The sequence below is a fragment of the Ambystoma mexicanum genome, chromosome 4p (assembly GCF_040938575.1).
Source record: "Ambystoma mexicanum isolate Mex_15411 chromosome 4p, UKY_AmexF1_1, whole genome shotgun sequence".
NCBI lineage: Eukaryota > Metazoa > Chordata > Amphibia > Caudata > Ambystomatidae > Ambystoma > Ambystoma mexicanum.
In genome coordinates this window covers 690,288,201-690,302,093 of record NC_090927.1, presented here as the reverse complement: position 1 = coordinate 690,302,093, position 13,893 = coordinate 690,288,201, and the positions used below count along the sequence as shown (strand labels likewise).

Genomic DNA, 13,893 nt, shown 5'->3' with positions numbered 1-13,893 from the left:
GGACTATGAAGGCTGCACAGGGGCCTGTGACTTTTTTTCTCACTTCTATTGTTTAATAATGGAAGGTGGTTCCTAAAGGAACCTTTTTTTGTGTTTCTTTGGTTTTGTATTTTTCAGGGGCTTTTTTGTGGGTTTTTTTCTCCAGGAGAGGTAAGGTAAGGTGGGGGAGGGAAGTGAGGAAAGGGAGGGAAGGGGCAACAACCACAGAGACGAAGGGGCAGGTGGACCGAGGAAGATGCTGGGTGGGCCTTAATCAAGTTAGGTGGCAGTATTTCTCATGCTCCTTGACCGCTGCCTCGAAAGCACTCCAAAACTGCTCCCGCTAGAGATCGGTGCTTCACAGTACAAACATAGGACTGTGACCCTTGAAAGGTAAGGGTCAACAGAATTTTATATGGCCTGAGAAGCCGCTGCTGAGTTCCTCTGCCCCAAAGGAGTAGCCTTTGTGGTAACAGGAGTAGTCGACGACGATGGGGTGAAGGATGAAAACCTACTCTTACCTTATAAAGGTATCGCCTTCCTCAGAGCATTTGGATGGTTAGATTTGATGTGGCGCTTCATGAAAGTTGTCCCGTAGGAATATAAGCCAGGTTTCCCGTCTCTGAGTACAACTTTGCACTCAGTGTATTTCACCTTGCCTGCACAAGCCTTCAGGACATTTCCAACAGTTGAAAAAAATTGTCACACCCAGGACTCACTCTGAGTACTGGAGATAGGCACTTTCTCCACCTCATCCTCTTCTTCATCTTGAACCTATCTTCTGTATCTCCACGCCTGTCCCCCTGTCCAGGCCCTCCAGGTTATTGAGGTGGTGGTGGTTGGGAAGCAGAGATGGCCATAACTGATGCCGTTGCAGCAGGTTTTCAAAAATCTGCAGAGCATGTGTTTCTCAAATGCTCTCTCCTGGACAGCCAGATTGAGAATGAGGAAAACTAATGGGTGGGTCCCTCCAGAGTAGCTGTCCACAGACTGCGACTTTCCGTGGTCTACTGAGTCAAAAGCAGGCCTTTAAAAGTTGTAAACAGTTGCCAGATCAATGAAGAATGGATCTGGGAACTGTGGAAGGGTAACGTGGAAGGGTAACGTTTCTGCTTGAAACATACTAGATTGGCTGAAAATGCACTTTTAAACTGTCCGTGGTCACAGACACTGTTCGCAAACAGGCCGTCATGCCGCACAGGTGCGGTCACATGGTGATGTTCGCGGTCGTCCACGGGCATGAAGGCTATCCGCGGACACCCATCAGGCGGGAATTGCAGGGCACATTTGCTGAGTGTCCGTAGAACAGGCGCGGTGTCGGCAGACTAATTCAAAGTGCATCATGCATGATCGGACATGTCCGGATATCTTGCCTGTCCGGAAGCACCTCCATTTTGAGTGTGGACATCCCGGAAAGTCACGGTGTCCGCGAACTAATAATTGGGCTTTAAAAAATATATACATATATCACACAACGATACACTGATAAACAACATATTTATAGTATAAAAATACATTAATTCATGAAAAGGATGGGGTATCGGAATGGGAAACATAAATGGGAGAATTAGGAATTTCTGTACAATAATGATCATCGGAGGAAGGGAGTGAGGTTTCATCAAAGCGTCTTTGATTTAAATTTCAGAATTTGATGGGGATGAATGCTGGGGATAAGGGGGACAGGCGCAAGAAGGACAACAATAGGCAACATTTTTAATGACATGATTTTTCACATATTGTAAAAGTTCTTTAAAATCATTACTAAACTAATCCAACTGCGTCAAACAATAGTTGAACAGAGGATTATGTTCTTGGTTCAACTAAAGACGAATATTCTTCTCGAAATCCTAAAATCATGAGTGCTGAAGTTAATACCTTGGAAAGAGCTTCTTTGTCTCCCTTAACAGTAGATGGTGGAGGAAATCAGGAAATTATCATTTCACTCAATTAAGATTATCCCCCACAAAAGTAGGTAGAAGGCAGAAGAAGCAAGACTCTGAGGGTTTCCAGGAAAAAAACTAAAGATTAGGAGACCACATAACAAATAAGCACCTCAACAACCCCAATGTTTAAGAAAATCGGAAAATCTACCCACAGAAATTGAAGTGGACAACCCTCAATCAGCAGTTGTAGAGTGGCTGTTTTATTTTAGTTTATATTTATTTATTTTTGCATTTATAGATATCGCTCTGAACCCTGAGGCAACTAGGCGCTGGTTACATGTAATTTCGTATCACATAGAGACAGTAAGACAGAGTGTAGTCAGATTGTGCACATTAGGTGCCACAGCGTGCAGTGCAGGCCTCCACTTTCATGTGGGGCCGCACTGCTTGCCACAGCATCTTGTAGTGTGTGGGAGCAAGAGCTCCACACTATTATGGCCGCCGCCGCGTCCCCCTGTCTGCCAAAATACCAGCCACTGCAGCAGCCCTTTCTTTCAATGATAAACAGTGCTAAGTAACTTCCATTTAAATTTTACAATTTGACCTAACCTTTCAAGACTAATTGTAAAACTGATAAAGGAGTCGGAGTAGAATACATGTCACCTAAGTACCCCATCTACTACTCACCTATACACCCATGAGAAAAAATCATGAACTGAAACATCGTCAAGATGGTAATTTAAACCTGAAGTGTCACCTTTTCCAATCATGTTGAAACAAGCTCCTACCACAGGTGGAGACAGCTTCAAGTAATACGGTTTTTTAGGAGTCATACCCGAGTCCACAACAATCTGGGCAGAGGAAAATAAAACGTTATCTGCAATGTCTATTGTATTACTTTGACGACGAGGCACATCCAGCTCCAGAGTCTGCCCCTTAGAGTCAAATAATGTCGCCATTAAAGTATGCAGATCACTACTTGGTTCAAATCCAGAGGACAAAATGGTGGTGGGACAAGGAATTGAGATACTATCTGACCAGATACATCGGGTCCATTCAAATCAAAAGAGGCACTTTTCTGAGGATGCTGTGGGAGTTCCTCCGGTTTTTCTCCTTGGATTTCCAACACACTCCCTTCATCCATCTGTGCCCACATCAGAATTCGTAATTATTATTGAGTGTGTTATTTCTTCAACACATCCTTTACTACCTAGATTGTACACCATGCAGACGCCACATCGAGTGCTCAGTCAGGATGAGTACCCATAGTTCCCAAATCGCTTCACCCCTTCTTAAGCTAGACAACAACTGCAGTCAGGTAGTTAGTAATAAAATGAATGTTGTGGAGCCAATGATGAGAATGAGGTCTGACCCAACATCGAACAGCACTGCTACCAAGGTCAGAGATGCTTCAATCCAGTAGTCGATTAGTAAAAATAGCCACTGACTCACCAGCACCCATATAATCAAAATGTGTACTGGCTACCCCTGAAGGGCTGTTTTGTCTGCCTTTTGCACTCGCTGTAACAGGATGTTGTTGTTTTCAGCAGTTTAATTTCTGTGACTTTTTTTCATCTCACAGACTGTGTCGAAATGCAGCTCAACCTTAGCATGCACTGTGTCTATAAGCAGTGGAGTAGCCAGGATCGTCTAACAAGTGGGGCCAGAAGCTAATGCAGTTGGGCCAACCGCAGTGACATTAACATCTGCAAATGCCCACACAGCGCTGCTGAGTGGACACCTACAGATATTGGGTTGGTCTTGCCCGCTCAGGCCCTACCCTGTCTACACCTCTGTCTATAAGTAAGATATTAGACTTCCACAGCGATTCTCGTTACCATATTGATGAAAAAACTGGCTGTGACAGCACCTAATGGGAATGAAAAATGACTTCTTCCTATTAGTTAGGTGAGCAACCTTTGGAACAACATCTGATATGAAGTTGAAAAAATCTGTTGGCATTTCATAATTGTGATCTGTCCATGTTATATCAATTTTAGATATTTATGCCATTTCGTACAGATAGCACAACACAGGTATAGCCTTGTGTGTCCAAGAAACCTATCGGCACACATGTGAGGTCAGTAAGTAGAGTATATCTTTTTTCCTCCTCTTCTAAGCACATTGTCTATATTACTCTTGGCTGTCCCTCTGATGGGTTAATGTCACTTGGGCTTTCTCACCCAACTCTTAGCACTCAGAAAAGGGGGACACTGCTCTTAATAGTAATTAATGCACCTAGGTATGTGGGATTGGTATTCTTATTAACCATTTGATCACATACTTTGATAAGGTCTTTCTAATTTGATCGTTGTAGGTTTTAAACATAGCAATTTTTTCTCCCTTTTTTCTTGTTTATGTATTGGTTGCCGGCTGTATGCACTAATGGTTGTGTGCATATTCCATTCCAGCACACCATACTGTTTTCCTGATGAAGACGTGGATTAAATTACTCCAATACGTCGAAACTGGTCGATGAAAGTTGGAGATGTGATCATATGAGCTACAATAACTATTCTCCAGATCCACTCCACCTGCTAACGACATGTTTTATAGTTGTTGTATTATTCGGAAAAGTGCACTTTAAAAATCTTTTTTCATGTGATTATTAGAATGCCCTTTTATATACTAAATTTATTCTGGTAGATGTTTCTTTTTAATGTAGATGTATGTATGGGAATGATTGTGGATGAATGATTGCACTGTTCAATGCAGAGGAGCAAACATTTTGTGTCATTTGCAATGTTTTAAATGTTGTTCTTTCCTGCAGCCTAAATGTAATTTGAAGTGTTGATTGATACATGATTGATTCATTTTTTATAAACTTTGTATCATATGAAATAAATATTTTTTATACACAATATTGGAATAGCGTCCTCTGGACGATGTTTCAGCATACACCAGTATGGTAATACCCTGGTCCAGAGCGTAGGGTTCTCCTGTGTCTTTCAGCACAGTACCCCTAAAGTCAGCCAGGGAGCTTGGCACTAAACATCTCCATGCCCCTCATGCCATACATCAGAACAGCTAGCACACTCGGCTGCACTCTTCTCCTTTCCCCTCTGTACCTCCTCTCTCTTTCTCCTACCCCTCTCCCTTCTCTATCTCCCTCCTTCCTACTCCATCATCTTCCCCTTCGATGTTCCCACAATCTCTTCTCTCCTCTCTACTCCTCTCTAAACTCCACCAGCCTCCCCTTTCAACTTTCCTCTCTCCTCTCCACTTTGCTTTCCTCTCCCCTCCCTTCTCATCTCTCCTCTCTCTATTCTACACTCCACTCTGCTCTCACCTTCACTCTTTGACTCCCCCAGTCACTCCTCATTTAATCAGCCTTCTACTCTATACCTGTCCCCTCTCACATAGACTATCAAACATTCACTAATTCACAGCCTCACTCTCCCAAATACCAATCCCTCTCACGACCAAAACCTCACCTGCAACCAGCTCCAGCACAATCGACATAATGCTGTGCTCCACTTACCTTCCCCCACCTGGTTGTTCAGTCTGCCTCTGCTCCACCTGGCCTCACCCAAACACCCTCCACTCTCTTTGGCTCTTGCTGGGTTGTTATACCCCTGACTTCCTTAGCCTTCCTTTCCCTCCTTCCATTGTTCACCCTGCTCATCTGATCTCTTCAGACTAAACCCTCATTTAGCCCCGCCCCCTTGTCACGCACAGTAGTTGAATTTGTCTCTATCTGGAGCGGTGCTTGGTTGCTGTGCTGCTATTGAGGAGACGTTTTGTTGTTTGTCAGTGAATTGTGACTGGCGCTGCAGGTCTTGAATCACTCACAAAGCTGGCAGCTTCATTCTGCAGTGTTGCAGTTACTTTGAGTTGCTACATTGCCTTCTGGGACTGATATATGATAGTCCTATAATGATACAACAAGAATACTGGCCAGAATAGGGTATGGGAATCATTGGGTGATTGACAATGGTACCACTTTCAATAACCATGGAACATGTAGGGGGTGCAGAGAGAGGCCCTCTAAACCTACTCACTCCACCTCTGGTGATGGGCAGGCTCTGATGACAGGCTCTGATGAAAAACTGTGTAGGTCTGCTTTCACAGGTTGAGAGCTGACCCCGTTGCCCCCTGACCGGGTTATGACCCTGACCCCGGCACACCTTAGTAGTCAAGAGGCTGCACAGCTACAAGTAATTGCTGTACCTGGTCCATGACATTAGGATGATTGGCCGCTAATTGTAGGTGCCTTATTCTGACAATGGCGGGTTCTACTAGGGCTCTCTGTATTCTGTTCTTGCTGAACAGCGATCTTCTCTATAATGAGGCCACCCTGCAGGCTGGTGATGGACAGCTACCACACAGGTGACCTCCAAGAGGGGGCTAGGCCAGAAAGAAATCAAACAGGGCGGAAAAAACCTTGCTGTGATGAGCAGAAAGGCAGTAGGATGCTGGCTGGGTAACTGCATTTGTGTATGAGTTAGGAGGGGCTCCTGTGCCTCCACGCACATACAAACGGAGCTGGGATCTTTATCATCACAGCTCCAGCTCTTGTGCGCATGTGCACGAACCAGAAAACGATCTTTACTTCCTGTTCGTGCTTCGCGGGAGCTAGAGCGCTGGGAGGAAACATCAGGACCCAGGCAGAAGGCATGTTAAATTGCATATGTGTATGTCTGTGTGTATGCCAGTGTTTTAAAAATGCCTTCTATTGCCACAGCGAATGCCCTACATGGCGGATGTCTAATGATTCACATAGTGCGTGTGCTCAAACAACAGAGGACGACCAATGTGAAAACCACTGCTCGGATTGTTTAAACAGGCTCTTCCTGACTTACTGTTGATGGAACGAAGACTCTCACATGTCTCGGCTTGCCACCGTGGCCCTGTCTTGACCCCTGCCCTGCTTTCCCTATCTGCCCCCATGGCCCATCGCCTTGACAGGCCTTGCCTGCACCCATTTACACTCAGCTCCCAAGTTAAGCTTGTGGCTGGAACTGGTGGGTTGGGGTGGGGAGAGGAGGTTTTACTTATCAATTTTTATAGAACTATGGATTAATTTTTATCAATGTTTAAAATGTAATAGTATGTTTGTACCTGTGCTAAAGGGTCTGCATATTTATGTGTGATTTAAGTACACTCTGGTGGTACCTTTTGTTCATTTGCAAATCCTAAATGAATACAGTAATCTTCATCATTGCCCACAAGTGCAATAACTAGGGGTGGGAAAGTTGTTTTATGTTCAAATCCCATAGTACTCTAGACAAGTCTCAAGTAACATGGAGCCAGGTAACTACGCACACATGGGCACAACTCTGCACAATCACACGCACACAATCCCAAAATAACCAATCTCCAACTATACTCGATGTTTCACCCCCAAGAGCTGAAAGCAGGGTAAAAGGTGTGTGTGATTATTGGATACCTTCTGGAGAGGTCTGTCTTTGGACAGCAAATGCATGTTTAAAGTGACAGTCATTTGTTTGTGAACACTGAAGCCTCTTTATAGAATATGTGCATACCACCAGCCCCACCTTAGGACTTCATTCTGTGGCAAAAATCGGATCTAGATAAAGCAATGGAGAGAGGGGTTAATAGCTGCAGAGTATCACCCGTTTAATTCTCCTCTGCACGACAGAGCAAAGAAAAGCAGCCAGAGGTAAAAAAAGAGAACCACTTAAAAATGTATATGGCCAAGTCATAGAGGACCCCCCAATGTGTGGGGTCCCGGTCAATTGCAACAATTGGAAGGACCACATAAAGAGCCTCATTATCCCCCCTTCCTGCTCAGGCTTGCTGTCAACACAGCTCTTGTTCACGTGTGGCACAACTGGCTTGCTGTGTCGTGTGCATGCTGCTGGGGTGCCAGGGAGCGTATGTGCTCACACTGTGGATTGAATATTCAAGCTCAGTAACAACTCAGTTTTTCTTCAGAGTTTAGTACACAATTGTACCAACACCATTGCTGTAAAGCATGATAATAAGCAGTATAGAAAACAAACTATATCAGTTATATTTTGTATCCATGGCCTGTGCACACCACCTTTGTATGTTGCTGCAGAGCAAAGTATTGGGAAAGAGAACATTAATTAATTGCCTGATGACAAAGCAATGTTGACAGTGGGTATTGAAGTCCTTTGGGGAAGTACTTCTGAATGCAGAGGTGCTGCGATTGGAGGATGTGAAGGATTTTCTTTTCTTTTTTTAAATCTGATGGTGTCCTATGCTGCTGGTGGTCTCCCAGTCTGCCCGCATTTTAATTTTGTAAAGTGCAAAGGGTTGGAGGGTTGCATTCTCTTCTAAGACCCAGAGGCAAAGCTTCCTCATCTAGTCATTACTCGTCAGCCATATCTGCACAGCTCTTTTTCACCTGCAGGACAGCTAGATCTCTGTTGTTGGTGCTGGGGGCATGGGGTTGATGTTGTTCTCACACTATGGATAACATTTTCAAGCCCAGGGCCAAATCAGATTTTCTTCTTGTTTGGTAATAACGTGTACTAACACCAGGGCTGTGAAGCATGTTAATAAGCACTAGAAAAACTATTTTAGTTAATAAATGTTCTAGAGGATTGAAAGCAGAAATAAAAATAAAGATAAGAAGTACACCTCAAAAAGCCTGTTTGTTCCCCCACATGCTTACTAAAAATGTCTGGGGGGGCCGTAAATGAATTGCATGCCCCTCCCGGCTACCCCACATGAACAATCCGGCCCCCTCTAGACAGCTTGTAAGGTACATTCAGCCTTCCGGCAAAACTAGTTGTGCACCCCTGGTAGACGAACTGTACTATGGCATTGCCAGGGGAAATTGTGGAAGAACTGTCAGGGAGGACCTATGGAAATTAGGGGTAATAGCAACAGAAGGTCAGGAGAGACAAGCACGACTGGGAACACGTAGGCAAAACACACATACAGCGACAGACGAAGAGGTAGCGATAACTATGCACAATAATACACAAGGCGCCAGACAGGTTGTGATAGAAGCCGTTGATGTGCCTCTCACGCGCTTGAAACAGAAGTCCACTATGATGGTGGTGGCAGACTCTGCTGGCAAGCTGCCATGATGGAGGCAACAACAAACAATGAACCGTGGCCAATCCCAGCATGGGGTGATCATAACCCGATCGCCCTATGCACTCCCTGAATCGGCCAACAGCAGAATAGATGCAGGTAGCCCAGATAAGATCTGACGGGAAAGGGCAAATGTTTATGAAAGTTGTGATTTTAATAATGGAACAGCGACAAGTATTATCCCATTACATGTTTACCTTTAATCAGCCAAATTACTGCTTCCATCCATTTCTTTGATACCATGGAGGCTTTGGCATACCCCACTTTTCTGAAGAAAATGCCAGGATTGATATGCCAGGATAGGATAGTATTCGATGTTACAGTGGATTCTGGCTTTCCTTCTGTTCAGTAAAAGACTGCAGGAAGGGTCACAGCTCAAAAAGAGAATGGATTTTCAGAGGAAACTCATCTCCTTTTGTTAGAGTCATTATCTGAAGTTCCAAAGAGCATGTTCTCCTTACAGAACTCCAAAATGAGTAGTTGGGAAGATGGCCTTCTTTTGATTTCTGGATTTTTTAAACGTGTGTTAAGTGTGCCTGTAAGTGCCACACTGTCTGAGCCTGAATTTCATACACAAACGGTAGTCATGCGAGCAAACAGATCCGTATGCAGCCGCGGTTCCAGTCAACTACACACATTTAAAAATACTCAAAATGAACATTGTTGAACACAATTTGCCAAGGTCTCCCTATTAGAAATAAGGACAGATTGTGCAATGGCTCAATGCTAATATCCCAGACAAATAACAAAGATATGTTCACTTACTTGGCAGTGATAACTCCAGTTATGTTACTTCGTTTTGACATGATGTAGACAGGTGGTGTTTCAACTTTTACTTCAAACGGTGGCAATGCTGGAAGAAAATAACGTTATTGGTATTTAAAATGAATTCATTTTTCATTAAATATTGCCACTCAAATGTGCACATTATGTGAGGGACTTTCCACCAATGCACTGAGGGGAGTATGAATAAAGCAGCTGCTTGTAGCAAGAGAGATTTAGGGCACAGTGATGTGAAGTGTGACTCTGTGAAAACTACTATTCCTAAAGCAAAGAGAGGAAAACTGAGCGGGTGAAACTGTGGAAACTGTACAGGAATTCTATAACCTCCCTATCAGCACTCAGAAATCACAAGTTAAACCCCAACGTATCATTCTTCTGTTTTTCTACTTACTACATGCTCTGGGCAACAACTGGATTCTGAGATTTATAATTTCAAATTTTCAACATCATCTTCTGTCCTTGAACCTTCCCTTCCACGCTGCTTATTTGTACTTCTAGCACCTTTGGCTGGGAACTCGCTGTGATGTACAGTTATCTCTACATATGTTAACCATGTCTCGCCACAAAAGCATCTGGCATACTTGCAGCAAATGCAAACCTGGGCTACCCATAAGATCCGCAGCAGGTGGAAACACAATCAAACCTCAACAGCTCTGAAAACACCACAATGGTTGCCTATCAGAGACGGATTAGAATGTAAATTGTCCTACATCATGCATCACCACAATAGCTGTACTAGACCTTAGACTTAGCCCAACAGTACATTCCCAACAAGCATCTCAGGTGTGGAACAGCGGGTTGACTCTACACCTCCAAACCAAAGAAATTCCCTAATGGAGGTAGAATGATTAGTGACCTCGGCCTTCAGATGTAGTATAAACTCCCAGGGAGCCTGAGGTTGGAGAAAAAACAACGTTCTTTCAAAAGGCCCATGCGGTAGAAGGGCGCGCAGGTCTGCAGCCCCAGGGAGATATTTGCCAACACACGCCACGTGCCTGTTTCCTCGCCAACCTGCCTATTTAAATCAGGAAAGCCACCTGCAGCTGTAAAGCCCGTGCAGTGGAAAGTTGCGGGTGTCTGCGTCCGAAAAGTGGCTGGCCATAGGATCCTTTAATTATTGTACCAACAGGTCTATGGACTGTGGAGGGCTTTACCGTCGGGATACAGGTCACAGAACGTGAACATGTTGTTTGTGCGAGATTGATTGCAGTCAAGTGGCTGTCTATCAGGGGAGCTGCGAGGTCTGGAAAAGGTCAGGGGCTACGCTATTGTTTGGACTCGGGGCTAGATAGTCTTTTGGTTGTAGCCCCAGAGCTGCTATCTGGGCCTACAACCACAAGACCCGGGGCTATAGCCACCTTCCCTGCCCCACCCTAGCAGCTACAGTGATCTGTTTCCTGGCTATCCCTTCATTTTGCTGGATGCAATTGGGTTGAAGCCGAAGTCAGAGCTTTTTCTAGCAAAACCTTGTTTGTCTTCCTCTGCGTATGATTGCCTTTCGGCCTGACTGCCTTTGATGGGCTCATTCCATATAACTAGTTTGCTCCCTAGGCTGAGGCTGATGTTTCGTTCTAATCAGCTAGCCAGTTAGTTGTCTATGCTAATCACCTGAGACTGTACCTGAGATTGCACACGCTTCACCATGTGATTTTTCTGGTTTCCTGTGTGTCAGCGAAGCAGCCATTTATTTTTTTACATTGGACACTAAGGGCCTCATTACAAGTTTGGGGTCAGCCATGCCCTTAATAAGGGCATGGCTGACCCCAAACTCGGGTCCGGGTTCCCTGAATGGGGAAATACCGGGCCATTCCGACCTTGGAGGGCCCGGTGTTACCAGGCGTCCTTACCGGGTCCCACAAGGAGACTTCGTAATAGGGCAGTAGGGGGTTAACAGCTCCGGCACCTTTACCGACACTGTTAACCCCTTACCGCCCACCTTGTATTGAGGCCCTAAGTGTGCAGAGTTTGCTTTGGCTGACTAGGAGTGGCTGCTTTACTTTATTGGCGCTTTATTGGAACTGTTATTCTTGCTGTTTTTCTGCCTCCCATACTTACTAGGGGAGCGGGGGAGAGTCAGATTAAGGCCGCCCCTTCAAAAAATTGTGTGTGCCTCGCACCCTAGCCATTTATGCCACGGAATTCTGCGAATTATTAGCACTGGCTTTAGTTTACTCGTACTGGTTGCTGTGCTCTCCTGTTGGAAGTTTTATCTTATCTATTTATCATTCTCTTCCTTGATTTTTGCACTAGTGTATTCTTCAACGCATGGTCCAAATGTATTTGTTTTCTACTTTTGACTCTCTTCCATGTAAGAACCAAGAATGTATTGTGTACACATGATAATATATTCATCACACGTATTATATATGAATTTTTGGTTTTCCAAGCAAGAATTTAAGTAAGATGGAATTGTGAGGCCCTGTTTTATAGTTTGAATGCCAACATTTGTGGGAGTTTGTGTCAATTGCACTAATATATGGTCTAGGTTCTGTATAGGTGCAGTATAGTCATCTGTCTAGGATGATACAACATGGCTAAGTGACTAAGACATTTTTGTGATCACGTGTTAGTAATACGTTCTTGTTATTTCTTTTTGTCTAGGTGGTCTAGTCAGGGGGCAGTTATGTCTAAAAGGAAAGCTAACCATCCTCCCCACTGCTAAAACAGTTAAGAGGTCAGCCCAGTTCACCAAAGAGATAGATTAAGCAAATTAAATGATCAATGAAATAGCCAATCTTCTCCAAATAAATGAGGGTTCTAATCCGGAACCCGGTGCAATAGATAAGTTCACTAAAAAAAGGCGTATCATGAAATCAAAATGTGTAGTCTATAAATAGTCTATAAATCGAAGGAGCTGGTGGAAATTGGGCCTGCGAATAGCCAAACAGTTGTTGACAGTACCCAAAATTGGAGTGAATTTTTTTTCGCAAGATGGTGCATTGGTAATTTGTGACATCTTGAATAGCCCCAAAACTGCGGGCAACATAGTTCTCCCTGCATTAATTAATGGCAGCAGAACACTAGCAAATTTTGAGATACTGCATATGCCAATACAGAAAGAGGGTTAGAAAGTTCTAGTGGAGGAAGTGAACCAAAATGATAATAAGGGGAGGAAGGCCCGGCTGATGTGACCTAGGAAGGAGGAAGTGGGGAGTTGAATATGCCACAGATATATGGAAGTATTTTACCAGTGCTAGAGGATTTCTTTGCTATTGATGATGGCTCCCCGAGAGTTGCGATTGAAGCACAACCTGCTGTATTAGTGGATGGTCTGAGATCCTTTTTTACAACTAGCCCCAAATCTTGTAATAAACACGCAACAAAGACAAACCCATGGTTTGCAGCCAATTATAGCATGGCGAAAGAGGATGTACTCAGATGTTTAAAAGACATTTCCACCACAAGCACTGTGGCTTTGCTGGAGGCACGTGCCTGTTATAAAAAAAACTTCTAAAATCTAAGAAAGAGTTGTTAGAGACACTTCAGATACACTATTAAAGTCCATTAACAAAAAGGACTTGTGACATTTCTGGTAATTTATAGGTATAGGAAGTAGTGAAATGCAAGCATTAACACAATGTAATATTCCAGAATTAGCTTGGCACACACATTGTGCTAAACTGTATGGCGAAAGTAGGATGCCTGTGAACCCAGATACTTGTAGTACAGAGGGGATTGAAATTGTGAACAGTCCACTTAGATTAACCTTGAAGGAAGTGGGCGTTGCCCTAGCGAGTCAAAAAGCTGAAAAAGCACAGAGGCCGGCTAAAGTGCTGATGGACTTTTTAAAATTGGAGCCTGCGATTTGGGTACCCTATTTGACGAGCCTGTCATTGAACTCTGTCCCCCAATCATGCACAGAGGCTCAGATTGTTCCATTATACAAGAAGGGAAGCAGGGAGGATCCGGGCAACTACCATCCCAGCTCCTTGTTTGATGCTGGGGATAAGGTGTTTTCCAAGCTTCTACTAGCCCACCTGGAAGCCTGGATAGGCGATGCAAATAAAATCCATCATCTCCAAGCCGGATTCCAAGCATGTATAAGTACTATCGACCAGCGTTTGAGACTGGGACTATTATGTGACAAGTATGTGCTACTTAGAGGGTTGAACTTGTACATGATATTCATCGATCCCAAAACTGTATTTGGTAGGGTTCCAAGGGTTGGGCTGTGGAGTATCTTTGCCGGTATGAATATCCCCCTAGCTTTGTTGAA

At 44.1% G+C, this 13,893-nt stretch overlaps 1 protein-coding gene across 1 annotated transcript in view; it reads right to left on the bottom strand.

The window, feature by feature from the left end:
• LOC138453420 (CD109 antigen-like) overlaps window positions 1–13,893 on the bottom strand; it is a 1,060,964-nt gene that overhangs the window by 832,677 nt on the left and 214,394 nt on the right. Inside the window, exon 7 of the mRNA XM_069606254.1 lies at window positions 9,660–9,747. Coding sequence (XP_069462355.1) covers window positions 9,660–9,747 — 88 coding nt within the window. The remainder of the gene's footprint in view (window positions 1–9,659; window positions 9,748–13,893) is intronic.